Genomic DNA, 27,926 nt, shown 5'->3' with positions numbered 1-27,926 from the left:
TTTCAAGGTACTTTTCTAGCTTAGGTACAAGTTAATGCTGATTGCAGTTCATATCTTCAAACAGCCTTTGTCTTCATTATCAATAGCTTCTGCAGCTGTGTATTTTCTCATAGCATAACTGGAAAATCAATAACTCTTTGTTTAAATCTCATAACATTAGTAGAAATGATGCATCTATTATTATTTTCCTGACACTAGCAGAAATTGAATGCTTCCCTGTAAATTTCCAAAGCATTAGCAAAGATCATAACTGCACATATTTCATGACATTACAAGATTGGAATGCTTCTGCAGTTCGTACAGATTTATGCAGTGTGAAATAGAATAAATGTGTTAACCCTTTTTAAACCTCAAATGCACTAAGCATATTACTAATACATATTTTTCTAACATTTCCCCCCTTTTAATACTTTATTCTACTTTCAAAGTAAGCATAAACAGTTTTTTTCTTCCCCTAACCTCTTCCTACTCAGGATTTGCAGTTAAGAGAGTCATTCAGTTTAAACTTATGAAAGCATTTTTAATTTTTCAACAGTTTTTTTAAATTCAGCACCTTGATATAAGGTTTCTGAAACTGACATGTCTATAAAGTCTTTAATCAGTCTTTTCGTGCACGGGCTGCAGCAGCAAACACATACCCCCAGTAGGATCATTCTACACAGATGGCAATCAGAATGTTTATTAGGATACTGCCCCACCCCACAAACAATCTCTGGAAAAAGTCTGTCAATGGATTTGGTTCTGGTTTGGTCATGGCCAACACTTGTTGAATTACCTCATGGTGATTGTCTATTTCATGTTTATGGTCAGGAATATACGAACAGCACTCCTCCTGGATTAAAGCGCAAGTACCTCCTTTCACTGCTAGGGTGAAGTCGAGAGCCATGTGGTTTTGAAGAACAACAGTTCTCATGGCATTCAGTTCATTAGTCACCAATTCTAGAGCGGAAAAGGTCGCATTACTCATTACTTCGAGAAGTTTAGTTTTCTCAGCTCCCAGATCGATTTTGTTGCTTCATATGCTGGTAATATGCCTGCCCACGATATAACAGTATTACTCAAGTCCATGTGTGTCAGTCCATCGCCCACAGCATGATGGTTTTTCCAGTGTGCATTGATTTGCCCCGCTGGATTGACAGGTTTCTTGATTTCTCGAACATTCCGAATTTTTCCTTGAGGTAAAACTGCTGTGTGTCATATGGCCGGAACCAGGTAGCCCAAAAAAACAACTGCCGGACCAATTCTCAGGTAACCATTTATATGCTTTTCTACCACATACAAAATAACAGTCTTCTACTTTAGTAGTAACTTTACTATGAATATATGCTTGTCCTGCGTGAAACATTTTTCTGTCAATTATAGACAGTTGTTTATAGAGAACAGAATCATGTCTTATTTCCTCAATTGTTTTGTGCATCAATTTAAAAAATGAATCATTATTTGTATTACAATAATAACCTGTGTTATTAGCTTTAGTATAGCATCTATAAGGAACAGTCACATTGCAATTGCTCCAGCCCACCCGAACTGTATCATTTTTGTAAAAACACACAGTTTTGTTTTGTTGAACAGACAAGTGCAATGCTATTTTATTTTGTGCTGTAATAGTTGATGTATCATGAACCAAGTTTTCCCAGGTCTCGTTGACTCCTAGGGGGACTGAAGTTAACAATAACCCCCTGTATGCTGTCGGCAAAGCTGTGCAAATTCAGCAATTTGAAACATTGAAAGTCTCAGCATACACAAATTTGATTGCCTGAAAAAGTATTAAAGTTTGGGTGCCAGTCTATGTGCAACTCTTCACGTTTATTTAGTTCAGTTTGTGTGGCTGGGAAAAAGAATAGCCACAACAAAAAGATTATTGTCACTAGTACAGTTAACAGGATGATTATGTAATACTTCTGAGGAAATGGTTGTTTGGCATTCCTGTTTTCTCCGACTCTCCCGAGTAGTTTTATTATTTGAATTTTTCTGGATTCTATCATTTTTGCTTCTGACATGTGATCTTACTTTCTGCCCTAATAGGACCTTCAGCACCGATGGTTTCTTCACTGGGGTTGAGACGGAGCAGTCCTATTGAGCTGACCCCCCCTTTGTAGCCAGACTTTGTGCTAAGGGCCCCGATGGAGAGGTAAGATTTTTGTCCAGTTCAAAGGTCTTAGCTAGTTTGCAGTGCATCAGGTGGATCCACAAGTCTTGCTCTGCGATTTTGACTGCAGTGGGTGTCGAAAGAAGCACCTGGTATGGACCTTCCCACCTTGGTGATGTCCAATTCTTCTTTTTAACAGTTTTCACCCAGATTCAATTCCCTGGGATCACTGCCACTTCCGATGTTTTGGTTTGTTCTTTATCTGAAACAGAATTTGACTGCAACAGATGTTTAGAATTCAACAAATTTTTCATATATTCGGCTAGTGTACAGTCAGCTTCCTGGTCTGCGGCATGAGAGGTTTCCACTGGGGTATATAATAAGCCCTTTCAAATAATTTTTCAAAAGGAGTCAATCCTTTTGCAGTCGGAACAGTTTTCATGCTCAACAGTGCCAGGGGTAGACAGTACACCCAATTCTTTTCTGTTTCTGCTATTAATTTTCTTAACTTATTCTTTAATATTGCATTATGCCTCTCAACTAGCCCTGCAGATTGTGGATGGTATGCACAATGATTTTTTAAAGAAATACCAATATGCTTACTTAACTGCTGTATGGTTTGGTTTACAAAGTGTGTACCGTTGTCACTGTAGATCTTTTCCGGAATGCCGAATCTAGGGATGATTTCTTTAACAAGAACTTTCGCTACCGTAGTTGCGTCTGGATTTTTGGTCGGAAAGGCTTCCACCCATCTGGAAAACATATCTACAATGACAAGACTTCTTATTTTCACATTTGTTCAATTCTATGAAATCCATACAAATAGTATGAAACGGATATGGTGGTGTAGGGAAACTCCCTTGCTTGGGCTTTAATGCCCCTTGTGCATGATGTTTGTTACAAATATGGCACATCAAACAAATTTTTTTAAAATAGTTTGTAAATCCATATGTTGTGAACACTCGGTTCACCAGCTGTACCATCCCCCCTGTTGAGACATGGCATTGCCCATGGCTCAACAAGGCTGCATATCTAAACAAATTAGATGGTAGTATCGGTTTCCCTTCTTTAGAGATGTACAGCCCCTTTTCGAGAATTGTTCCTCGTTTTACCCATTTTTGTCTTTTCGCTTGCGTAGTGAGTGTCTGCATTGTCTTTAACATTTCTAAGTCTAAAATCTCAGAGGGTTGTAGTTTCTCATTTAAAAGAAATACTTCTGAAGCTGCCTGTTTTGCAGCTGTATCAGCTCTTGCATTACCTTTTGAAATCCTATCTTGTTACTTGGTATGAGCTGTGCATTTACAAATAGCTACTTTCTGAGGTAACTGAACAGATTCTAAAAGATCTAGAATAAACTGAGCATGATTGATAGGTTTGCCAGTAGATTCTATCATTTCTCGATTCTTCCACTGTTGTGCAAAAACATGTACAGTAGAAAAAGCGTACTGGCTGTCAGTAAAAATGTTTACACTTTTACCCTTTGCTAAGGTACATGCCCGTGTCAAGGCAATCAATTCTGCTGCCTGTGCAGATAAGTTGTGTGGTAAAGGTTTTGCTTTTATAATCTCAGTGTCAGGAACTACTGCATATCCTACTAGGTTCTGTCCTGCAGGACCCCTTTTGCATGAACCATCCATGTAGTATGTCACCTCGGCATTATCCAAGGGGACATTCGTGAGATCTTTTTAGGTAGTGTCTTTTGCTCAATTACCTGCAGGCAGAGGTGTGGTGTGCCGTCTGCAGTGATTGGGAGCAAGGTAGAAGGGTTTAAAGTCATGCATTGTTCAATTGTCATGTGAGGTTGGCTCAACAATATGGTCATACAGGAAAGATGCCTATCAGGGAAAGATAAGCTACTTTCTCTTGAAGTAAAATAATTGCAACTGCATAAGGCACTCTCAAAGTGAGAGGGTGGAATAAAACTACTGAGGCCGAAGCCTGTACTGCCATTGCAGCTGCAACTACCGCTTGTACACAGTGAGGTAAACACTGTGCCACTGGGTCTAGTTGTGATGAATAATAAGCAATGGGGCATTGCTTGTCCCCATGCTGTTGTGTTAACACTGATGTCATATAACCTTGCGTACAATCTACAGTTTGGAAAAAATGTTATGGTAGTTTGGTAATCCCAGAACTAATGAGGACGCTATTAACTGTTTCAGTTTGCAGAAAGCAGATTCTGCCTCTGGTGTCCATTGTAACAAATCCTGTGCTGCCATAGGCTTTTTATATATCAGGTCAGTCATAGGTGCAGATTCCAAAGCATAGTTTGGAATCCAGCTCCAGCAAAAATTAGTTGTACCCAGGAAGGACATCATTTCCTTCTTAGTAGTGGGTTTTGGTGCTTGCAAAATTGCTACTTTTCTGTCCTCATCTAATGTTCTACCTTCCTTGGATATTACATATCCTAGATATTTGACTTGTTTTTTCCAAAGCTGCAGTTTATTTTTGTTTACCTTATGTCCTTTAGCGACTAAAAATTGTAATAGCGCTATGGTATCTTCTTTGCAATCTTGCTGGGTGGGGGCCGCCAGCAGGATGTCATCAACATAAAGTAAAATTTGACTGCCTCTTGGTGGGGTAAATCCCGCCAAATTGCTTGCCATTTCTTGTGAGAATATTGTTGGACTTTCACAATATCCCTGTGGTAGTCGCGTATATGTATACCTTTTCCCCTGAAATGTGAATGCAAACCAATACTGGCTGTCGGGGTGTATCGGTATCGAAAAGAACGCATTGCTGATATCTACCACAGAAAAATATTTCTGTTAAGGTTTTAAATCATTCAACAGGGTGTGTGGGTCTGGCACTGTAGGTGCCCTTGGTATTACTGTGCCATTTACAGCTTGTAAATCTTGGACCATACGCCATTCTCTATTTGCCTTTTTAACAGGAAATAAGGGTGTGTTACATGGTGAATCGGGAGATTCCACCAGCACCCCTTCCCTAAGTAAAGCTGCTATAATAGGTTTGATTCCTACCTCTGCATCATTTCTTAGGGGATACTGTCTTTTCTGTGGTCTAAATGCTGACTTTGGCTTGATAGTAACTGGTCCCGCTGTACGAATAAGTCCTACATTTGACTTTTCTGTTGACCAGAGAGTTTCTGGTATATTCTGTAAGGCATTTTCTTCCTCCTTTAATAGGAGTGTTAATCAGCTGTTCTTGCTAGACTGCAAGTGTACGGCTGGGTGGGTCTGAGTTATCCAATTCAGCTTCTGTATTTGTATTCCCTGTTCTGACAGTTCCAATTCTGTCGTTTTTCCCATCTCGTGACTTTTTCTCCTAAGTCTGCCCATTCTATGTTTCTGTCCTTAGTTAAGCTAACATGTGGTAATCGATTAGATTTATAGAGTGCAAAGAACTCCTGGGGCAATGAACTGCTAGCTACACTGTTCCCTTCTGTGTCCCAGTACAGATTACGTAATATGAATCTGTTTGCACGATTTCGAAACAATTCTTGCTCATATTCCTTATCAGGTCCTGGCGTGTTACAATAATACAGGGTACAGTGCAACAAGTGTTGCTTATCAATGTCAAGGGAGGGGAGTTTGCTGATGGCTACATTCATTAACTCTTCGGCCACAGTCCCTGGACTAGTCGTAACCAAGTCCTGGCTGTACCAATAAAACATTTTACCCTCTGATTGCACTGCAAAGGTATCAATTTGTCGCTGTGCTTCCAAACCCTGCATGGTTGGGACTATTGCTATACCAAATAGCTGCATGAGGTCTCTGCCCAAGAGGTTTACTGGGCATTTTGCAGAAACAACAATTTTGTTTTTCTGAGTCAATCCTAAAACTGGATCAGTTATCACAATGTTATGGGAGAGGGGCTCCCGATACAGCTGTCCATTAGCTGCTTTTACTAGTATGTACTCAGGTGACTCTGAGTTTTCTGGCAGTTTGGAGGGATGTATCAGGGTTCGTGATGCCCCTGAGTCACACAAGAATTTGACTTTCCTCCCTTCTACCAAGAGTGTAACTTCTGGTTTTGTGTCTGCTAAATAGAGCTCCAGGCTCAATAAAGCTAGGTCTAATATTTCATTTTCTTCACTATCACTAACTTCTTGCACTTCCTCTATCTCTTCTGTCACATCCTCTACTCCCTCTATCACATTTTCATTTGTCCTTTTTTTGCTATCCCCTTCTAGTGATTCCTGACTATCATATAGTCAGTCCTCACCCTCCTTGTCTTCCATGGTTGCCTTCTTGTTTTTCCTGCAATCCCTTGCCAAGTGTCCCTTTTTACTGCATTTGAAACATTCACCCCTTTTCTTTCGCCCTTCAAAGTCCTCTGATCGTTGATCAGATTGTTTGTTTGCCTGTGCATTTTTTTGCCCTTTTTTCCAGACTGTACTACATAAAATTCTGCTCCATCTTCTACAGAAAAATACCTGGGCTTTCTTTTTCTTTTTGCTATTAAAATGCCTTTTGGCATGCCTAGCATATTCAAGTAATGACTGTAACCTGCTTGTACGATGGTCTACCATGTGTTTTGTAATAAAACTGCTTATGGGTGCAATACTGCCTTTTAAAAATGCATTTTTTAACTGCTGTTCATATGGGGAATCTTGTGTTTGATCTTCAGGAATCTGCATTCCACAGTGGTTATTAAAACATTCTAATAATCTGGCATAATATTGGTCAACAGTTTCACCTTCTTGTTGGATGCATTGATTAATGCAAGTCCAGTCTGCCCTAGGCTTCCATTTCTCAGAGATGCGGTCTGTAAGACCTTTTACTCTGTTGTCTAATTCTGCGTTACTATGTGGGAGGAGTCTTTGTGCAGCGTCACGGGGATTCCAGTTGCCACTAATCATGTGCCAATTTGGCCCCACAATTTGTCTAACTACTTTTTCTACCTCTTCTCCGTTTAAGTTATAACAGCCTCATTCCTTGTAAATCTTCTGAGAACTTTCTAAAATTAACTTTTGGATGGGGAATTCCCTCAGTGGCTTTCCGGATATCTTCCGGAGTCCAGGGTCTATACACTAGAATAGTTGAGACCTGATCGTCTTGTCCTGCCTGAGGATTAGGTACTTCTATGAGTGGGCATATTTCTTCTTCACTCATAGATCGTGAATTCTTAACCATTTGATATAACTCAATGCCTTCATTTGAGTTACCTGCCCCTGTTCGAGACCTGGTCCCGATGGGATATCTAATAAATGATTTTACTTTTATAATGTCTCTATTTTCAGTGACAACAGGATATCGTGGGCGTGGACTAACCTGTTCACTTGCTTCATATTCTGGTAAGGGAGGTGGAGGTGCTGATGCCATTACTAAGTTATTGTCCTCTTTGTCTAAAAACATTGTTTTGTTTTTGAATTGTTGTTCTTTTGTTCCCTACGGTTTACTTCTTCAATCCACCTGTGTGCCTGAGGAATTCCTAATTTGTGTTGCTTTTTTACCTGACCTTTGGAATTGGTTTTGAGCTGTTTGAAAAGTTTGATAAGCGAGGATTTTTTTAATTTTCCATCAAATTCATACTTATTAACCCATTTTGAATAGTATTTAATATTGTCAGCGTGCTGCGACTGCATGTATTTTGCATCTTCGATTAATGGCGGATTTTGGGGTCTTTTTGTGCAATTATTACCCATTTTGTTCTACCCTTTTTGATCGTTACGTAACTTCTCTTATTTTTAATGTGGTACCACGGATTTTGTTATAGTCTCTTCAAAATGACTGCCTACCTATTCTGTTTCTCCTGATCTATGACAAGACAGTAATCTTTTCTGCCCCTGATTTGCAAAATACAGTCCTGACAAAAACAATACCAATCTAGTCCCTGATCTAAAACAGAAAAAAGTAGATTCACCTTACCTGAGCCTTCGTGATTGATCACCTGGTTCGTAAAAACCCATCCTTCAGTCGCAGATCAGAAAGTGGCTGGCCTCTTTTGTACGACAATTCAGTCGGAGGGCTTTTCATATAAGAAGAACCGATTTGGTTTCTTCCCCGTATGGTTTCAACCACCTGGCCCGTCTGATCCGAGGTGAAGTGAGGGTTTCCTGCTCGAGGAACCAATCTGTCAAAGGAAAAAACTTCAAAGACCAATTCACGTAAGGTTCAGGTATGGCACCTTTTATTACTTGCAGACAAAAACATACACATACAGGATTTTGCCTAATTATTAACAGGCAGTATGCTTTTCTTATACTGTTCTATAAAATGTTACTTTCTATGGTTGACGTAGTTAGACACAGCTTTCTGTATTGTTCTACAGCAAATGTTACTCAGATTTTCTGCTGACATGTTCAGATTTGAAACTCACTATGTGTTGCATAGAAAATGTTACTTGGATTTCCTGCTGACATGACTGGATTTATGAAAAACATTTGAGAAAAACAACTTGACCTTGGGGCTTTATTTTTAGCCCATACAAACTTTCTATTCTTCAATTGTGCAGTTCTAATATACATGTTACATTTCAAGGTACTTTTCTAGCTTAGGTGCAAGTTAATGCTGATTGCAGTTCATATTTTCAAACAGCCTTTGTCTTCATTATCAATAGCTTCTGCAGCTGTGTATTTTCTCATAGCATAACTGGAAAATCAATAACTCTGTTTAAATCTCATGACATTAGTAGAACTGATACATTATTATTTTCCTGACACTAAGAAATTGAATGCTTCCCTGTAAATTTCCAAAGCATAAGCAAAGATCATAACTGTGCATATTTCATAACATTACAAGATTTGAATGCTTCTGCAGTTTGTACAGATTTATGCAGTGTGAAATAGAATAAATGTGTTAACCCTTTTTAAACCTCAAATGCACTAAGCATATTACTAATACATATTTTTCTAACACCAACATACTAGCAAACAAATTCACTGCAAAGTTTGGCACTGAATCTCTTAAACATTCCCATCATCACTAACGAACACATCTGAAGATGTTTTCCAAAACCAAATGGGGTATGATAATATACTTTCTGTTTAATAAACAGTACTAAACACACCTCAACAAAGCCACTCCTTAAACTCTTTAACTTAAGCTTAGCCATGGGCTTCATCCCTGAAGTTTGTTACACTGCATTGATAATGACATTTGCATAAGGGCGGCCCTACCACAGAACCCAGGAATTACAGGCCTATCAACCTGGCAATTCTCACCTGCATGGCAATGGAAAATACCTGTAGGTGACCTGATAAACTATGATATCAAAAATCTCATCAGGATAGACCTACAGCAGTTTAGTTTTATGAAGGTTAGATCCTATCTAATGAATCCAGTGAACTTCCTCAAAAAGAAAACACAAGCTGTAGACAGCAGTCATGTTACCCACATGGCATACCTTAACCTGACTAAAGCTTTTTACACTATTCCCAATGTCAGTATAGTTTGTAAGCCTGCTGCATTACAGTATAGATCCTTATATGTGGTAGATAGTCAACTAACTAAAAGACAGAACTCACATGGTGAGATTGGCAGGTGCCACATCCGAGAGAATGACTGTGACCAGTGGTGTCATGCAGAGATCAGTGCTGGGATTCCTTTTGTTTGGCAATTGCTTCTCAGATCTCCAGACTGTGATCCAAGACCTCTGGATAAATATGAAGATGACGCAAACTTGGAGTTATGGTCAGGAACCTCCTCCTCCACCCCCATCCCCTCCAATGTCCAGGTCCTCCAGAAAGGACTTACACTTGTAAATACCTGGTGCAGTAAAATGAATATTGCCACATTTGGAAGACAACTCCCCCACCCATCCTAGAGCATGGGTAACACCCCACTTCAAAATGAAAATGTTGTTAGAGACCTTGGAACTTGGGTTGATAATTCTCTCTCCTTCAATCATCATGAAACAACAATAGTCAGGAAGTGCTTCTACTTAGTGCAACTGATCACCATGGGAATATCATTCAAACCTAAGGAGGCAATCATTCCTTTATACTCAGGTCAGATTAGACTGATCATTGACTATAACACCCCATTTGAGATGTACGTCACTAAGCATATTAAACAACTAGAAACAAGGAGTTAAAAACACTAACCTACCAGAAAAGACTGGAAGCGCTGATCTTTTATTTGGTGTGGGACCTATACCTTGCCTTCCATATCATTAAGGACCCAATGGCCCTGGATCTTTTATCTCCACACAAATACAAGCAGGGATTTATAGGTTCATACTAGGCTATCTGCCCTAGGGCATTTGTAAGCCTAGCCAGAGTGTGTTTGGCTTTTGCCACCCATTTTAAATGAGTTTTACTATGCCCTTTTTCAAGGTTAGTTTACTGTGCCTCTGTCTAACAGTGACACAGAAGTGATCCCGGGGTAAACCTACGATCTCCCATCCACTCGTCAAGATTCCTCTTGAAGAGAGTCAGTGAGGGACTCTGCCTAACTTGGACTGGGATTCTATTCCAGAGTGAAGGGAGCCTCTGGGTTATGAATCTGTCCCTCTAGCATGTCTTATTTATTTCTGTGCTGAGGTTCAAGTCTCTCGAGTGTGTAGCGCAAAGGGATTTGGATTTTCTGAGGTGAAGCATGTCCATCAATTCCGGGTTGGACATGGCCTTATACGTCAGGCACAGATCGCCTCTAAGTAGGCGGTGTGCAACTGAGTAGAGCTGGAGTTTCTTTAACCGAGCAAAATATGGCATCTGTTTGAGCCCTTTGATCCTCTTGGTGAGGTACTTTTGGGGTCTTTCTAGTTGCTGCAGTTATCGGGTAAGGTACATCCCGAATGGGGCATTGTATTCAATTATGGGCCTGATGAAGGATATGTAAAGAGGCATGATGACCTCCCTTGATCTAGATGTGAATCCCTTCATGATAAGGTGGGCTATATAGAAGGTTTTTCTAACCACTTTGGCCATGTGATTGTCAAATGAGAGATTGCTATCAACTTGGGTCCCCAGGTCCCTAATTACTTCTTCCGTACTTAATGGGTTACCACCTATGTGGTAATTTGTGGGCACTTTGTTTTTGCCAAAGGAGATGACTATACACTTTTTGGCGTTGAGCTTGAGGCCATGGCTCTGGCACCAGTTGTCTGTCTCTATGAGACCTTTCTGGAGGATGCTTGTGTCAGCTGGAGAGTCAATTATGGTGCCCAGTTTGCAGTCATCTGCGAACTTGGTCAGCCATAGTCCACCCGGGTTGGCCTGTACCTCCGAGAAATATATACCGAACAAGAGAGGTCCCAGGACTACTCCTTGTGGGACGCCGCTTGTGACTGGTTTGGAGTCTGACATGGCTCCAGCAATTCTGACCATGTGTGTTCTGTCCTTGAGCCAGTTTGCAACCCATCTAATGACATAGGGGTTTATATTTAAGCGGGAGAGCTTATCTATGATGCCCGAGTGGGGTATTGTATCGAAGGCTTTTGCAAGGTCCAGGTAGCCTGTGTGGACCACCTTCCCCTCATCAATGGCCTTGGTAACTGATTCAAAGAAATCGACCAGGTTTATGAGGCAGGATCTACCCTTAACAAAGCCGAATTGGGTAGGATCCAGTGTCTATAGGTCCCCAATATCTTTATTTATGAGTTCCATTATGATCCTCTCCATAGCCTTGCAGACCAAGCTAGTCAGGCTTATGGGGCGATAGTTACCAGGGTCTGTTGAGGCAGCACCTTTGTGGAGAGGGACCACTGTTGCTGTACGCCATTCTTTGGGTACATATCCTGTAGTAAGGCTGAGGCTGAACAGTAGCTTTATGTTGGGGTTCAGCTCTTCTTGGAGTTCATGTAGGACACAGCCCGGGACACCGTCTGGTCCCATTGATGCTGTGTTTTTTGCTTTGGAGAGGGCAGCTCTTACCTGAGCATCTGAGATGTCAGGGGGCAGCACTCTGCTGGGATAGATATTTGTTCTTTTGGGGGGGGGGAGAAGTTTGCACTGAACCTGTCAGCAATGTCTGTGGGTTTAGTGTATTTTTTGTCATTTTGGACGAACTCGGAGCATATCTGGGAGTTACCACCCAGGTTCCTAACAAAACTAAAGAAAGCCTTGTGATTATCTTTAGTGCCCTGTGCAATTTTTCTCTCGAAGCTGGCCTTAGATGATTTTATGAGGGGGCCGTAGTTTTTTGCTAATACTGATCAGAGATGCCTTCCCTTTTAGGGATTTTGCTCTATCATGTAGTAGCTTCCTTCTTCTGTTGTATAGTTTATTTATGGCTGGGGTCCACCAGACAGGATGCCTGCCTTTGGGGGATTGGGTCTTGGTTTTATTTGGGATTGCATGATCCATGCATTCCTGAAGGTGTCCATAGAATGTGTTTATAAAGGATTCTGCTGTTTGGAAGTATTTTCCACTGGCCCGGGGGCTTTGAAGGATTCCACCTCAGTTTTGAGGAGTGTGAAGTTTGCTTTAGAGAAGTTTTTCACTGTGGTTTTCTGGGCAGGGGGTGGGGTCGGGATGTGGATATCCAGTGAGATTAATTTATGGTCCGATCTTACCAGTGAGGGATATACCTCAGTTCTGGAGCATAGAGTCCCCATGTTGGTGATGATCAGGTCCAGTATATTTTCCCCTCTTGTGGGAGGGTGACAATTTGTTCCATAGCATTTGAGTTTATAAATTCTAGGAACCTTTGGTCTAAGGGGTTAGGGATTGAGTAGTGCTCCCAGTCTATGTTTGGGTAGTTGAAATCGCCCAACATAATGGTGTTTGGAGAGACCTTCATATTTTCCAGTGTTTTCAGGAAATCCGAGTGGGGTTCCTGAGTTTGGGAGGGTGGTCTGTAGCAGGCTATAAACTGAAAAGCAGTTTTACCCACTGTTAGTTGCACATGGATAGTCTCCGATGCTTCGTGCTGTGCCACCAACCTGGAGGTGTGGGTATCTTTGACAAATATTGATACTCCCCCTCCTTTTGTGGTTCGGTCCGAGTTTTGGGGCCGAAAAGTATGGTATGATGTATAACCTGGTAGTACTAGGGTGCTCTCGGGAGCCTTGAACCAGGTTTCTGTTACTGCACAGATATCGATGTTCTCCATGCTGAGGAGAGTTTTGAGTGCGTGCATCTTGAGGTTTAGACTTCTGGCGTTAAGCAGCATTACCCTTAGTTTTTTTTTTCTTTGTGATATCTATGGAGGTGGGTTTGTCTTTTGAGCCTTACTTTAAAAAGGCACTATGGGGGTGGCAACAGCCTTTGCCAATATCCGAAAGCCCAGGGGTGACAGGTGCAAGCCGTCCCTAGCAAAGCAACGTGTCTTGTCGAGCATGTCATCCCAGGCTGACAGGCACTGGATCCCCTCAGAATGACACCAATAATTCAGCTAATTGTTGAAACTGATCATCTTGTCTTTATATTGTGGCATCATTCTTGGTGAGAGTAAGATGCTACTCAAGGTCAGGGTCATACCGGCCTGGGCTACATGCTCAGAGAGCTCCTCTATGTCTCTTTTCATATAGTCCAGGGAGGTACGTCTCAGGTCATTCACACCAGCATGGACAATGACTGAGTCATATTTGTACTTGCCGTGTTATGTGGCGGATCCTAGCGCCTGACAGGCAGCTCACCGTGACCTTCTCCTTGTTCAGCCTGGTGAGCGGGACATCAGTGTGCCTGACAATAGAGTCACCTATTACAAGTGTATCAGGTGTATTGTTTAGCCTTAAGGGCTGTGACTGTTCGGCACACTGGCTTTGTGAACTATGAGTAGGACATGTTTTGGGGTAGTGGTTGCTTGGGTGTCTGCTTTGGAGGTCTCTGTTGCGTAGGCAGATTTGTATTTAGAGCCTCCGAGTATGTTTTTGTGTGTTTATGTGTTTGGATCGCTGCTGTAGTAGGTCTATGTAAGACTGGAATTGTAGTGTGTGTGGTTACCTTCGCCTCCTGACTGGTTACGCCAGTAATGAGTTGAGAGAGCTCAGCCTCCAGTTTGGCTATATGGTTGCATCTCTCACATATGTTTGAACTTGTTGGGAGGAGGAGAGGGTTGTCTGTGTACATGAGGCAGTTGTAACATTGCCTCAAGATTCCCAGATTCACCAGCTGGACTGTAGAGGAAATTGACAGCTGACCTTTGGACATGCTAGAATAGTAAAAGGAACTCCTTTATAATTGAGAAAAAGGACCAATGGGGAACACAGTACTCAAAGGGAGTATGTGAGGCTATAGTGCTATTTAATTTTTAGTGCTAACTTATAGAAATGCTTTTGTGAGCAAGTGCTGGGCTATAGATTAAGAATAAGGTGTTTATTTTGTGAGCTAGAGCAGTTCTAAGGGAAAAAGTGAAGAGCAGAATTTGTGGAGCCGAGAATGGTTTAAACCCGATTAAGTGGTGCTGCCCGATGCTGCGCTATGCGCAAAATCGCGCAAAGCCACGCCAAAGCAGGTTTTATACAGGGGGACTTGAAAGAGCTAGAAATTGGCCCAAAACGGCCAATAGACTACCAGATTCTTGTGCTGGGAACACTGCTCCAGGGAAAGATCGGCTGCTCTAAGCTCCCCACTCCCACTGGTGAACAAAGAAGCCTCCGTTTATCCAGGAAAGGAAATGGGCAACACAGGAACTTTCCAAAAGTCAAGAATACAGCAAAGCCTGTATTTGGACTACTCTAGGTCAGGAAAGGCGGGAAACAAGGATCATTTATTTATTTATTTATTTTTTAGTACATAAACAGCAGAAAATGCAGTAAATATATAACACAGGCTAGCACACTTGAGTGTGTAGCCTCAACAGGTAAATTTCAACAAACAGGACAAACTTTTCAAAGTGCAAGTTAAAAAGAGCAGATAAACTCGCTTTTCAGTGAGAGCGGACAGTCGCACAGGTAATAGCAGAAGAAAATATAATCAGGTAAGCAGTCGCTCTTTTTGTCTCTCTGCTGCTAGCCACGAGGAACTTTGCGGAGTAGAAACAAGCACAAAAACTGTGCCAAAGCGGGTTTTATACAGGGGGACTTGAGAGCTAGAAATTGGCCCAAAACGGCCAATAGACTACCAGATTCTTGTGCTGGGAGCACTCCTTCAGGGATAGATAGGCTCCTCTAAGCTCCCCACCACGAAATAAATACAACAAGGAGGATCAGTAAGTTTATTAAACAGCACCCCCGACTCTGGAATAGGCTCCCTCTGCAAACTAAGCAGCCTGGTATACCTAATATCCTTCAAATGGAACTGGATGGATATTGGCAAATTCGGCCCGAGCTTGACTGGCCTGGAACTTCTCAAGAGATGGTACAGCCTAGGGATGGGTATAGGTAAGATGTAAACGACTGCATGACTCAGTTGCCTTGATTTATTCTATGATAAATGATAGTACCTCCCTGTGAAATCTCTTAACTCTATCCATTTACTTCTGGATAAGTTATTGATTCTTCCTTTTTCCATCTACACGGTTCAATTCAAGCCGTCGCATTGTCTCCTCAGATCAACAGTTTTAGGAATAGCTAAACAACTTTTAGAGCCACAATCAGAAACGGTTGAAAGACCAAACAAAAAACCGAAATAGCAACTCTGAGGCTCAAGAAGCCACCTGGTCAACACATCTAAATATACTCTACGTAAACAAGCCTCGCTGAGCATCCAACAGAAGATGGGGGCGCGGCAATGTGACGTAATCATGGACATAGTATAATTACAGAGAACAGAAGAAAACTGGCCGCTAATTACTTTGTAATGGTGCACACCTTGGGAAGTATAATAGGTGAAGTTCAGTAAAGCACCATTTAGGCTTGTTTGAAGTCTACCAGTATTTATCCGATACTTGAGCTTAGCTTAATTTGTCACGCGTTTTATTGTACCATTCTGTCTATTGAGCATTAGATACTGATGATCTGCTTAACTATATATGTGGCTTTTTCCCAAGGAGTAAAGAAAAGCTTGAGGGCCCAAGGAATTGTTACGTAGCGCCTAAAAATGTAATAACTGTGAAGCAAACAGCAAAGTTTGACTTTACAGCGTCCAGTACAAGAAAGCGTCATTAACTATTACCTAACCAATCAAAAACATATGGGGATGGGGAGCAGTACATTAGGTGGGTGATTAAGGAAAGCTTCGATACAGATAGCGATTCTTAGTACTGTGATTTTATTACTTTGCGACCACATACAACATACCGTAAAAGAAAAAACGGACACTGACCCCCCCCCCCATATTGATACACCTTAGCCTATATGACAAGCGTCAGTAGACGTCAACCAATACCATTTGGATGGATTTGGGGGGGGGGGTCAAATGCAAGAATATTCTGTTCATTTCCTGTTCTGTACTCTAGGATAGTTTGGCTGTCCATTTAATTTTTATGTTAACTATTAATAAAATGCACAGTATATTTCTCATGTGTAAACTTAATGATGTCATAAGATTTTGTTTTACAGCAAAATGTCTCCCTACACTTTTTGCAAAATGGATCGGAAGCGCCTCCATATAGTGCATGCCATGTGAGTGTAAACATGGAGGAGGTTTGTGTTTTGGATGCTGGTTCCTTTACCTTACCAGTACAAGTTTTTGTTGAGATGGGTGAAACTTTACCTGTTAGTGGTCCTAAAAAGTTTATATGCTCTTTTGACGGATGCTGTGCTTCCTTTAATAAGCATTGGAAACTGAAAGTTCATCTTTGTAAACACACAGGGGAGGTAAGTCAGCTGATAATCTGTGCAAGGGTTGGTTTGGGAAAGCAGTGCACTCTTTCTCTTTTGTCGCCTGTGTTAATATTCCGCAGGCTGGGTTCATAGGTAGGTACTAGGCTATCTGCCCGAGGGCATTTATAAGCCTAGCAGTGTCGGCTTTCGCCACCCCATTGATTAATTAACTGAGCCTCTGTCATATACTTATTTTTCTGCAGGTCATCATCTAAGAGGTACGATTTGATTCAACGAATCTTTTATAAAGTGGTGTTGGACACAATTTTGTTGAAATGCATTTTTTGAAAACTTTGTACATGTATTGGCAGTACTGGCAAGAAAATTTGGGTGAAGAGATGAGCTTTAGCCTTCTGTATGGGTACAGCTAATCGAAGTGGAAAATCATTGCAGCAAGTCTTGCTATTTGGGGGTTTTGTGCTAAAGTCACTTCTAATTATTTCACGAGTGGTGCTTTTCGTTGAACCTGTGTTATTACGTTGTTGTGTAATGAGCAAAGATAGGCATCTCATGTCACAAATCCATTATTATGATACTGATTCTGGAGCGGCGATTTACCTTAACTTTGACACTCCATTGTTATAACAATCCCAATTAATCGTGGCTGCTTAACACGCTTAAATTGTGTCTTCATCTCTGCCATTGTGGTTCGCGGTGGTGCACCTGCTGCCTTGTTAACGGAAAAGTGCAGTTCCGAATTAAGTAGCAGGAGCAACGGGTTTCATAAAGTTTAGTTATGTCTGGATTGTGGGTGCTGCGAAGAGCATTAAGATAAAATAGTAGTACTAATTTCATGATCTTTAAATCATACTTCGAATTAGGAGTTGGATACATCCCCTCGGGTATTAGAAGCCCAAAGACTTTGAGAAATTAAGTCTAGAGGTAAGCCAGTCGCTCGGGGATCTGCAGTGCTCCAGCAATTTGTACCTTTACAGAATTTAAAATTCGTTTCTACAGTGATGATTACAGTTGCAGTGGCCTAAGCTATGAGGGGTTGTCCCACTTCTGCAGTTTTTTTTTCTTCAAAATGTTTGTGCCCCTTATTTCCTACCTGAATAAAAATAACTGTTGTGGCTTTTGTTTTGTGTCAGCATGTCGGAGGGGTTTTGGAGTTTTTATAAGCACAAGAAGCAGGCCATAAGTTATTCTAGTTTTCCACCACTGACAAACATAAGCATTTACAAAACTGGTTATTTTTAGTGGTCTCTGTAAGATATGTGGGAAAGGCGAGCGAAAGCATTCACCAAGTATGTTTTCATTAATCAAGAATTAAAGTCAGAGGTTCGAAGACTATTGGATACTGTCGTAGTTCCAAACAAACAATGCCGACTAGCGATCTGGCAGCATTATTCCCATGACCTGCATGGAAACTTGAGTTCCAGGGGGAGTATGGTTGTAAAGCTGCAACTTAAAGGAATTGATGGAAGGGCACCACCAGGAGTGGATCTTGCAGCTTAATTTGACTCTACACAGGAAACCTCACCTGGCCCAGACACGGAAAGGACTGACAAGATTGATTGGCTCTTTCTTGATTCTGTGGGTGGTGGTGCATAGTTCTTAGTTGGTGGGAGTGATTTGTCTGGCTAATTCTGATAATGAATGAGACTCTGCCATGCTAACTAGTTATGTGGCCCCGTGCGGCCCTCCAACTTCTTAGAGGGACAAGTGGCTTTTAGTCACACAAGATGTCTGTGATGCCCTTAGATGTGTGGGGCTGCATGCATGCTGCACTGAATATCGTTAGTACATTGGCATAGAGAGTGATGTTGCCATCTCGCATCTCTTGTCTCCCTGCCTGAGTTTTTGGCTGTGGCTCCCTCACTGGTGGAGTCTGCATGTTCTCCATGCTTCTGTGTAGATTTTTTTTTTTTTTTAACACTTACAATGCTGTAGATGAATTGATGCTTTCTATAGGCAAATGGGGAAAAACATGTTCTTGTGTGTGTAAAATGGTGTATGCGTACATATATCTCTTGGATAGTGGAAAAAAGGCATAGAATGCATCACAAGACATGAACCTGGCTTCTGAGTAGCATTATTCCTGGCTATGTAAGTTGGTTAGTAGGGTCATCAGCCATAGGCCCCACTTAGTCTAAAACTGACCCCACACAAGTAGTGTGCACAGAGATTACTATAGTTTGTGTGTCGGGGGGGGGGGGTGAAGATACTGTTGTATTTTTTTAATTTTCATTACGGCCAAACTTCAGGTGTGCACAGAAAGTCACTATATCTTGTGTGTTGACTGGGGTCAGTATAGCTTATTTCTAACTTTCCCCAAACTCCCCATATAGGTGTGCACAGAATGTAACCTAGATTGTCTAGGATCAGAGTACTGTGTAGGAACAACAAGTTGGAATGAATTCCTGCAAGTGTTCAGTTTATTCACAATTGAGTCGGGTGCGTGTACAGATGGATATTTTCTAGGTGTAGGGGAAGAGGCATGCTGCTTATGTGAGGCTCACAGTAATAGGTTGTAATATGTTATAGTGCTCTTATTTGATACTTTCATCCTTGTTTGATTTCAGAGTGGTAAACAGTGTCTCTCTTGGGGTGAGGTCTGAGAAGACATGCTGTATAGGTGTATGACAGCCGCATCTTGAAATATGGCTGTTTCACATGAAACTTAACACCATATGGGTACAATGAAAATCACTGTTTTTTTTTTTTTTGTTTTTTGGGGGGGGGGGGGGTAGGGGGGTAGAAGGAAGGCAGTTATCTCAGATATAATTTGTGATGCCAGAAGCATTTTGTTCTCAGGTTGTTGATGTTGATGACATTTCATGAGTGGGGAAAGTCCAGCTGGGTAGGTAGTCATTTTTCAGGGGAGGCCCAGGAGAAAAAGCATCAGAGTATTGCAAAGCATTTTAAGAACAGTAATGTTAGTTTTTAAAAATTAATACAAAAAATACGTTTGTATCAAATTAGACGTACTTATTCTTAACCAGTAGTTTCATATTAAGTTATATGATAATGATTTAATAGATGGAGAAATTTTAGCCAGTTTATAGAGAAATTAAGGGTAAGTTAGTACAATGCAAACAGGAATTGCAAAAAGCAAGCTTATGAGTGTACCTGGAGAGAAAGCTAAGGAGAGGAGTTTATAGACTAGAGGAATTTATAAAAGTAAGGAAGTGAGTGAAGAAGGGAGAGGAAGGAGATGTACAGTACAAACTGGATATTTGTTTGCGTTTAGGGATATAGTCTATAGTCAAGTAAGAACAGATCCAGCTTTTGGCTAGGAAGCCATTTAGAATGGGTTTGAAGGATGGGAAGGGAGGGTATTGACCTGATAAAGGCAAGGAGTTACAGGACTTAGCAACATGGTACGAGTATGGTCAATGCCCAGCAGATTTGATAGGTTTATGGACAGACGGGAGTTTTTGTTCATTAAATTGTAATGACTGATGGGAACTTAGTTGTGTTAAATGTTAGTGCTGGACAAGCAGATGGATTCTGGGCAATCTTATGAGTGATAAAAAAACGTATATGTTGATTGGGTAGTTCTAACCATTGTTCTGAATGGGGGGATGGTATTGCAACTTTAAGTTTTGTATTTTTAGATTAGTAAGGATGGGAGCACCATAAAGAAGTGTGGGGAGGCGATGAGTATTGGCAAGTGTAGCCGTACTTGCATCAATGAGTTTTTGCTCTTGGAAGCATCCCTAGTCTGAGTTTTTCTTATGCAATTTTGTATATGCAGGTTGAATTTAAGGTAATCATCCCTAATAATTTGTTGTGAAAAGTGACCTCAGTGGTTTTATTACAAAAACAAAATTTAAAAAGTCTTTTCTTGGGAGAGGAACTGGGGAGAACTAGTAGTTATTTTTTGTTAGGGCTGTGAATGAGTCGTGAGTTACAAAGCCATGTTTTAGTTGCCGTTTTAAAGCTTCCCGAGTAATTTTTTGGAGGTTTGCTATGTTGTTGGATATGCAAATTAATGTGGAACCATCTGCATGCTGTATTAGGGAGGTCTGTTGTGTGGAGGGTGTTGGTGAGGATGTTAGAGAAGGGGATTAAGGATAGAGCCTTGTGGTACTCCAGTCGTGACTGGGCGGCATGGAGAGAGGGTAGAGTGCCACTTTACAGATGTCTATTGGATAGGTAGCTTTTTGAAACCTAGATGGGTTGAGCGACCTAATGAGGGCATTCGAAGTAGAAGTTTGCTGTGACAAACTGTCATTAGACAAGTCTATAAGTAAAGAGACTAGTTTGCTATTATGATTAGCTTTATTAACCGTATCTGCATACGTTAGAAGTGCAGTATTAGTACTATGGGAAAGAACAGAAGCCATGTTGTATGAGGGGCTAGGAGTTCTTATTGCAGGAGATAGTTTAGCATTTGCTTTTGTTTTGGAAAAGGGGGACAACATTGCTATAGGTCTAAAGTTAGTAATGTCTGAATTTCCTCCATTCTGCAGATGGTTAATGTGACTTGACCTATTTATAAGGATTGAGACAGGGACAGTGCTGTCAGATGCTGGTTTTTAAGGTACTCTCTTGGAAAGTAATCAGTTGAGGTAGAGCATGGTTTGAGTAATTTTGTGTATGATGTGGGTGGAGGTTTGAAGGTGAACATAGTGATGCATGACTACTAGACAGGGTTAGAACCACTACTTAGTTTTGTGGTAACTACTGTCATCGGCACTGGACAGCCCATTTCTTGAAATCAGTTTGTTCCTTAGTCATGATTTTATTATTTACTTGTGTGTTTTTTTTTTTTTTTTTTTTTTTTTCCATAAACCAAAGGTTGTGGGGGAAAAAATTTCTAAAATGCACATTGGAGCAATTAGAACCCATAGCTTCTAGGGACTTAAGTGGTTCCCATAGCCCCCACATAATACATTTTTCCGTCAACATTGTTATAGTACAGTCTTGTCCAGTTAGAAAATGTTGCAGGAAAAAGGTGACAAGTTAAGACAGTGTAGGAAAAAGACGCTCGGTAGTATGAGAATAGGTGCTGATTGTGGAAAAAGGGTAGAACTTGGCTAGGCTTGTAAGGGCCATTGACCTAGTAACTTCTTAGGAAGGAGAACTGGGGCAGGGGGGTGTATACCAGGGTAACAGATATTGGGGGTGGGGAGTACCATGTAACACTTGCCTAGGGATCCATATAATCTAAGGATGCCCATGTAGTCCCTGCATATGGAATTTAAAAATTGTTGCTTCTGGGTGTGGTTTGCTTATCAGATTGTGGCCATTATCAGATTGTGGCCATTATACAGGGGACTTTATTTGTCAGGAAATGGAAGGCTAAAGAGGTGGTAACCATAGCAGGAAGAGCTCCAAAAGACTTTTTTTCTGCTGTAAGTAAGCACTGCATTGGTGGTCCACCTGTCAGTCCGTTGCTATCTTAAAGGTGGGCAGATGAGCTTCCATTGAGGAAAGCCTTTCAAATTCAAAATTTATATAGAAAATTGTAATTTCTTTCTGAAGAACTGTGTGTGCTTGGGAAACTTAAGTTAAAAGGACAGGGTTGTATTTTATTTCTTGCGTGTACTGTGTGCTTGGGTAAACTTAGTTCTGAGCAAAGTTTTATTTCTGACTAAACTCTACTATATTTAGAGTGTTGGGTATGTTTCCCTGGGGTAAATTATCTGTATAATACTTATCTCAGATCCTCTAGTTCTTTCCATTGTATATTTAAAGAGCTTCAGGGTTATGTTACTTGCTTTTACAGTTTTCCGGTTTGCTCATGGGCAGAAACTAGTTTCCTCCTCAATATTGCCTTCTAAAGCACACACACGAGATTGTTGTAAGGTATTCCCAGCTCCTTGCTTACCTCTGCCTTTAGTGGGTGACCCTGCTGTGGCTGATCATTGCTCTTCAGACTACCCATCTTCTTCCCCCAGTCCTCTTGGTGTAGTATTTTCAGCCACTAAAGACTCTGAAGAGAGCAATGTTTTCTATGGCTGTAGGTAAGTCCAGTGTTGGCCAGAGAGCCATTTTTGTCACTTGACTGGGGGAAAAGGCAGGTGAAGGGCTTTCATCTGGCTGGGAGGGGAATGTGGAGGCTAGGACCACTGTGCCTAAGGTGCCTACCAAATTAGGGGACACTGCTTGGTGGGAAACTGTCAACCTGTCTGTCACAAGAAGTAGAGTTGATTCTGTTTTTTGCGAAGGAACCAATGGCTGCCTCTCCAAACACCTAGTCAGTCATTGGGCAGGAAGAGAATTCCTTTTCAAGCGGACTATTTTCCAAAGTAAAGTTTTTACAGGGGGAGGAATGTACTTCTGAAGATTCAGTTTCTGAAAGCATTCTTGCAGACCTCCTTAATTAAGAAATAATTTCGAAATTTTATGTAATCTGTGAGGTTTTGTCATTGACGGTGAAGTCTCCAAGATTTGTATTTTGATTTTTTTTTTTTTATACAGGTACCGATTCCCAAAGCAACTCCCCAGTGTCACAAGTACCTGCCTTGTAATCCCAAGGCAGACCCAGCAGTCATCCATCTCTCTGTTGCCAAAACGCTTACTGGTTCTAACATTTCCTCAGATGAAGTTGGGAAGGCAGTGGATAAGTTGGCAAAGATGTACATTTCTAGTACTTTAACTCTCAGGATTTTAAATCTTCAAATTTGTATACTTAGGTTTTTTGAGTATACAGAAGTTATCCAAAAAAAATTGTAAATGCTTCTATGCCAACTGACAACTCACTGTGGTGACTGTACTCTGATGCCTGTGACTGTCTTCTTACAGAGTGGTTGTTTCTGGATCACAGTTTGAGGAGACTTTCTTGACTTCCCTCTCAAAACTTTAGATGAGCATTCTCTTTACCTCCTCTGCAACTGAGGTACTTGATCTGTGCCACGTTTTCAGTCATCCTCCTTTTTTTTTAAATGGTAAAGTTTTAATGCCCACAGGTTCAACAGCAAGTGGCCAGTGTGGGGTGGGGGGGGGGGGTGGCAAAGGAAAAGATTCCCCAAGAAAAAGAGAGGCTTCAAAATATCAACAGCCTTCCTAGTCAGCATGACTTAGCTTGTTCAGGCCATTTCCCTCATCCTGGCAACCCATGTCCTACAGACTTCAACTGCCTTTTGTCATCAGATAGTCCCTAACAGTTGGGTGCTGAGGGGGATCCAACAAGGGTGCTCCTGACAATGGGAGTTTTCCTCAATTCCTGGGAATTTCTTCTTACTCCAAAAACAGATTTCTCTTTTTCCTGCTCTTCACAAAGTGATGTCCCAGGGAGTAATCTAACCAGTGCCCTTCAGTCTTCAATGTGCAGGTGGCTGTTCAAGGATTTTTCTCTCATCCCAAGCCAGAGGGAATCTGGAGGCCAGTACTGCATCTTGTGGCTTTAAACCTCCATGTCAAGATTCCAAGTTCAAGATATCATTTCAAACTCTAGTATTGTTGATCAGCTCTAGCTTTCATGATAAAGCTAGAACTAAAAGAAAAAAAAAAAACTATTGCAGAATGGTTTACACATTTGTTGTATCTGGCTTGATCAGTTCTCTTATACCCTATATTTTTTCACTGCACCAAGGGTATTTACAAAATGCCTAGCTGCAGTCCTGACCCTTTGTGTACTCAAAGCCATACCAATTTGTGAGGACCCACCACTGGACCAGTAATCCAGGAGTCTCAATCCTCACCACGTACACTGGGAGGATGACAAAGCACACATACAGTATTTCCATGTGCAGCTGTCTGCATCAAGTGCAGTTTCCCTTAAAGAGCACACGGAGACCACAGTCAGTCTAGGACTGGTTTCTCCCTCTTTCTCCAGATCCCCAGTAAGACTCCCCACTGGTACAGCTATAGAGTTGAGATCTCAGCAGAGTGGCCAAGACCTCCAGCACCCTCTTTCCAACCAGTGCTTTTTGTCCCTGCCCAAGTGGCTGCCACACACCGTCTTTGAGGTTTGATTTTATATACGCACACTGGGAAGGCAAGTACAGGTTTATTAGCTATGCCCCCTTTTGCCCAGTCTATAAGATGGTTATCACTGTCACCAGCCAGCTCCGTATCCACTACTTCAAGGCTCTTGACAAAGGCTGTCCAATCTTGCTGTGTACTATACAAATAGTAATTTGACCAAGAGCAAGGCTATAAGGAATAGCCCACCTAGTGTCCCCAAGTAAATATGCAAGTACTCACAAAACTTAAATATTTGTAGACGGATCAGCCCCAATGAAAGGTTTAAATACAGTTAATAAGAAAAAGATACTTTGTATATATTCACAGTGACATCGGAGTTCAAAATCACAGGAAATGTTTAAAACAACATTACAGGAAGTCTCAATAAAAATATCTAAACTAAGCTTTACTACATTCCTGACTACATCTAAGAGAATTAATACTATCCCCTAGTAACTTACTTAATCAGAACAAGGCAGATGTGTGGTGAATGGCTCTTGTCAGGTCCAAGCCAGAATAAAGAATGCTCCCTCGGAAGTCGTGAAACAATTCCATTCTTTCAGAGGTAGTAATTAGTTCACTCCAAAGACTGTACAGAAATGACTTCTCAGCACAGACATGCCTCTAGCTCATTGAAAATACCATCTTTTTAGCCATAAATTAATTTCAGCTGTTTTTTTAACTTTACCTCCTGTATTCCGGTTTCCACTAATAATAAAAAAAAATATATATATGTGTGTATATATATATATATATGTATATATATATATATATATATATATATATATATATATATATATATATATATATATATATATATATATATATATATATATATATATATATATATATATAATTTCAGTTGTATTTATTACTGCTTTGGTAGTAACTTGATTAAAGTGTAGCTATCATCCCAAGTCTTTTGGATTAAGCACTTTGGCTTCAGACCATGAAGCCCATTTACATTAGGAACGTTTGTGGCATGCACTGGTGGCAGGACCGGTAGCTTTCATCCTTCTAAGTTGGGAACTGCTGATTTGAGAGCCCAGTGTCTGGTTATTCTTAGTGTATTAGTTCTGGTTTAAGCACTTTGGCTTCAGGCCAGTTATTTTACATTAAGAAGGTTCATGGTCTGCACTCTTGTGGGAGAAGAGGCTGGACTCTGCCCTTATGAGCTGGGAATTTCTGGTTAAAGGTTTATAGTGCCTGAATATTTGAACTGTATCTTACTGAAATTGGTACACCTTGTTTGCTGTAGCATAGACTAGATCCAGGCCTGCTGAATCTAGCTTTGTTTATCTGCTTGTTGTTTGTTAGCTTATTTCCCTGGAATGCTAATTCCACCTAATACGCGGCTTCTCAGCGCTTCTGTGGATCACTAGTGATATCTGCATTGCTTACTGTACTTATTTCCTTGTTTCACTTGAAAGAATGTTACTGTTTGTCTTTGCATTTAAGTTACCTGTAACACATTGCACTTGTTACCTGGCACTTGCTCACTAAAGCAATTATATGTCGGCACTAAAAATTAAAAGCACTACACCCTCACTCCCCACTGGCCCTGATTTTCAATTATTAAGGAATTCCCAATATTCTAGCATATCCAAAGGGTCAGTTGTCAATCTCCTCTCCGGTCCAGCTGGTGAATCTGGGAATCTTGAGGCAATGTTACAACTGCCTCATGTACACAGGCAACCCTCTCCTCCCAACAAATTCCAACACATGTGAGAGATGCAACCATATAGCCAAACTGTAGGCTAAGCTCTCTCAACTCAGTACTGGCATAACCAGTCAGGAGGAGAAGGAAACCACACTCGCTACAATTCCAGTCTCACATAGACCTACCACGACAGCAAACCAAACACATAATCACACAAAAACATACTCTGAGGCTCTAAATAAAGATCTGCCCAAGCAGCAGAGACCTCCAAAGCAGACACCCAAGCAACCGCTACCCCAAAACAAAACACGTGCAACACATCTCACAAAGCCAGTGTGCCGAACAGTCACAGCCCTTAAGACTAAACAACACACCTGATACACTTTGTAATAGGTGACTCTATCTTCAGGCACACTGACGTCCCGCTCACCAGGCTGAACAAGGAGAGGGTCACGGTGAGCAGCCTGTCGGGCGCTAGGATCTGCCACATAACACAAGCACTCAGGTCACTCCAAGGCAAGTACAAATATGACTCTGTCATTGTCCATGCTGGTGTGAATGACCTGAGATGTACCTCCCTGGACTACATGAAAAGAGACATAGAGGAGCTCTCTGAGCATGTAGCCCAGGCCGGTATGACCTTGACCTTGAGTAGCATCTTGCCCTCACCAAGAATGATGCCACAATATGAAGACATGATGATCAATTTCAACAATTGGCTCAAGTACTGGTGTCATTCAAAGGGGATCCAATGCCTGTCAGCTTGGGATGATATGCTCGACAAGCCACGATGCTTCGCTAGGGACGACTTGCACCTGTCACCACTGGGCTTTCGGATATTGGCAAAGGGTCTTGCTACCCCATAGTGCCTTTTTTAGGCAAGGCTCAAATGAGAAACCCACCTCCATAGGTATCGCGAGATAAGAAACTGAGTAATGCTACTCAACGCCAGAAGTCTAAACCTCAAGATGCATGGAGAACATTATATCTGTGCAGTAACAGAAACCTGGCTCAGGGCTCCCGAGAGCACCTCAGCACTACCAGGTTATACCTCATACCATGCTTTACGGCCCCAAAACTTGGACCGAACCACAAAAGGAGGGGGAGTATCGATATTCATCAAAGATACCCACACCTCCAGGTAGGTGGCAAAGCACGAAGCATCAGAGACTATCCATGTGCAACTAACAGTGGGTAAAACTGCCTTCCAGTTTATAGCCTGCTACAGACCACCCTCCCAAAACCAGGAACCCCACTCGGCCTTCCTGAGAACACTGGAAAATATGAAGGTCTCTCCAAACACCATTATATTGGGCGATTTCAACTACCCAAACATAAACTGGGAGCATTACTCTAGCTCCAACACCCTAGCCCAACTGTTCTAGAATTTATAAACTCAGATGCTATGGAACAACTTGTTACCCCTCCCACAAGAGGGGAAAACATACTGGACCTGATCATCACCAACATGGGGACTCTATGCTCCAGACCAGAAGTGTATCCCTCACTGGTAAGATCAGACCATAAACTAATCTCACTGGATATTCACATCCTGACCCCACCCCCTGCCCAGAAAACCACAGTGAAAAACTTTTCTAAAGCAAATTTCACACTCCTCAAAACCGAGGTGGAATCCTTCAAAGCCCCCGGGCCTGTGGAAAATATGGCCCAGACCGCAGAATCCTTTATAAACTCATTCTATGAACACCTTCAGGAATGCATGGGTCATGCGATAATAAAACCAAGACCCAATCCTCTAAAGGC

At 41.4% G+C, this 27,926-nt stretch overlaps 1 protein-coding gene across 2 annotated transcripts in view; it reads left to right on the top strand.

The window, feature by feature from the left end:
• Positions 1-16,337: 16,337 nt before the first annotated feature.
• The window catches only part of GTF3A (general transcription factor IIIA), a 406,888-nt gene continuing 395,299 nt past the window's right edge, over positions 16,338-27,926 (top strand). The window contains exon 1 of one of the 2 annotated variants that reach the window (XM_044073277.1): positions 16,338-16,636. In XM_044073277.1, coding sequence (XP_043929212.1) covers positions 16,454-16,636 — 183 coding nt within the window. In that variant the 5' untranslated portion in view covers positions 16,338-16,453. The remainder of the gene's footprint in view (positions 16,637-27,926) is intronic. The other variant, XM_044073276.1, reaches the window with a different exon arrangement.

This window comes from Protopterus annectens, chromosome 5.part1, assembly GCF_019279795.1.
Source record: "Protopterus annectens isolate FY-2018-M chromosome 5.part1, PAN1.0, whole genome shotgun sequence".
Lineage (NCBI taxonomy): Eukaryota > Metazoa > Chordata > Ceratodontiformes > Protopteridae > Protopterus > Protopterus annectens.
This window is presented reverse-complemented; position numbering and strand designations above follow the sequence as displayed.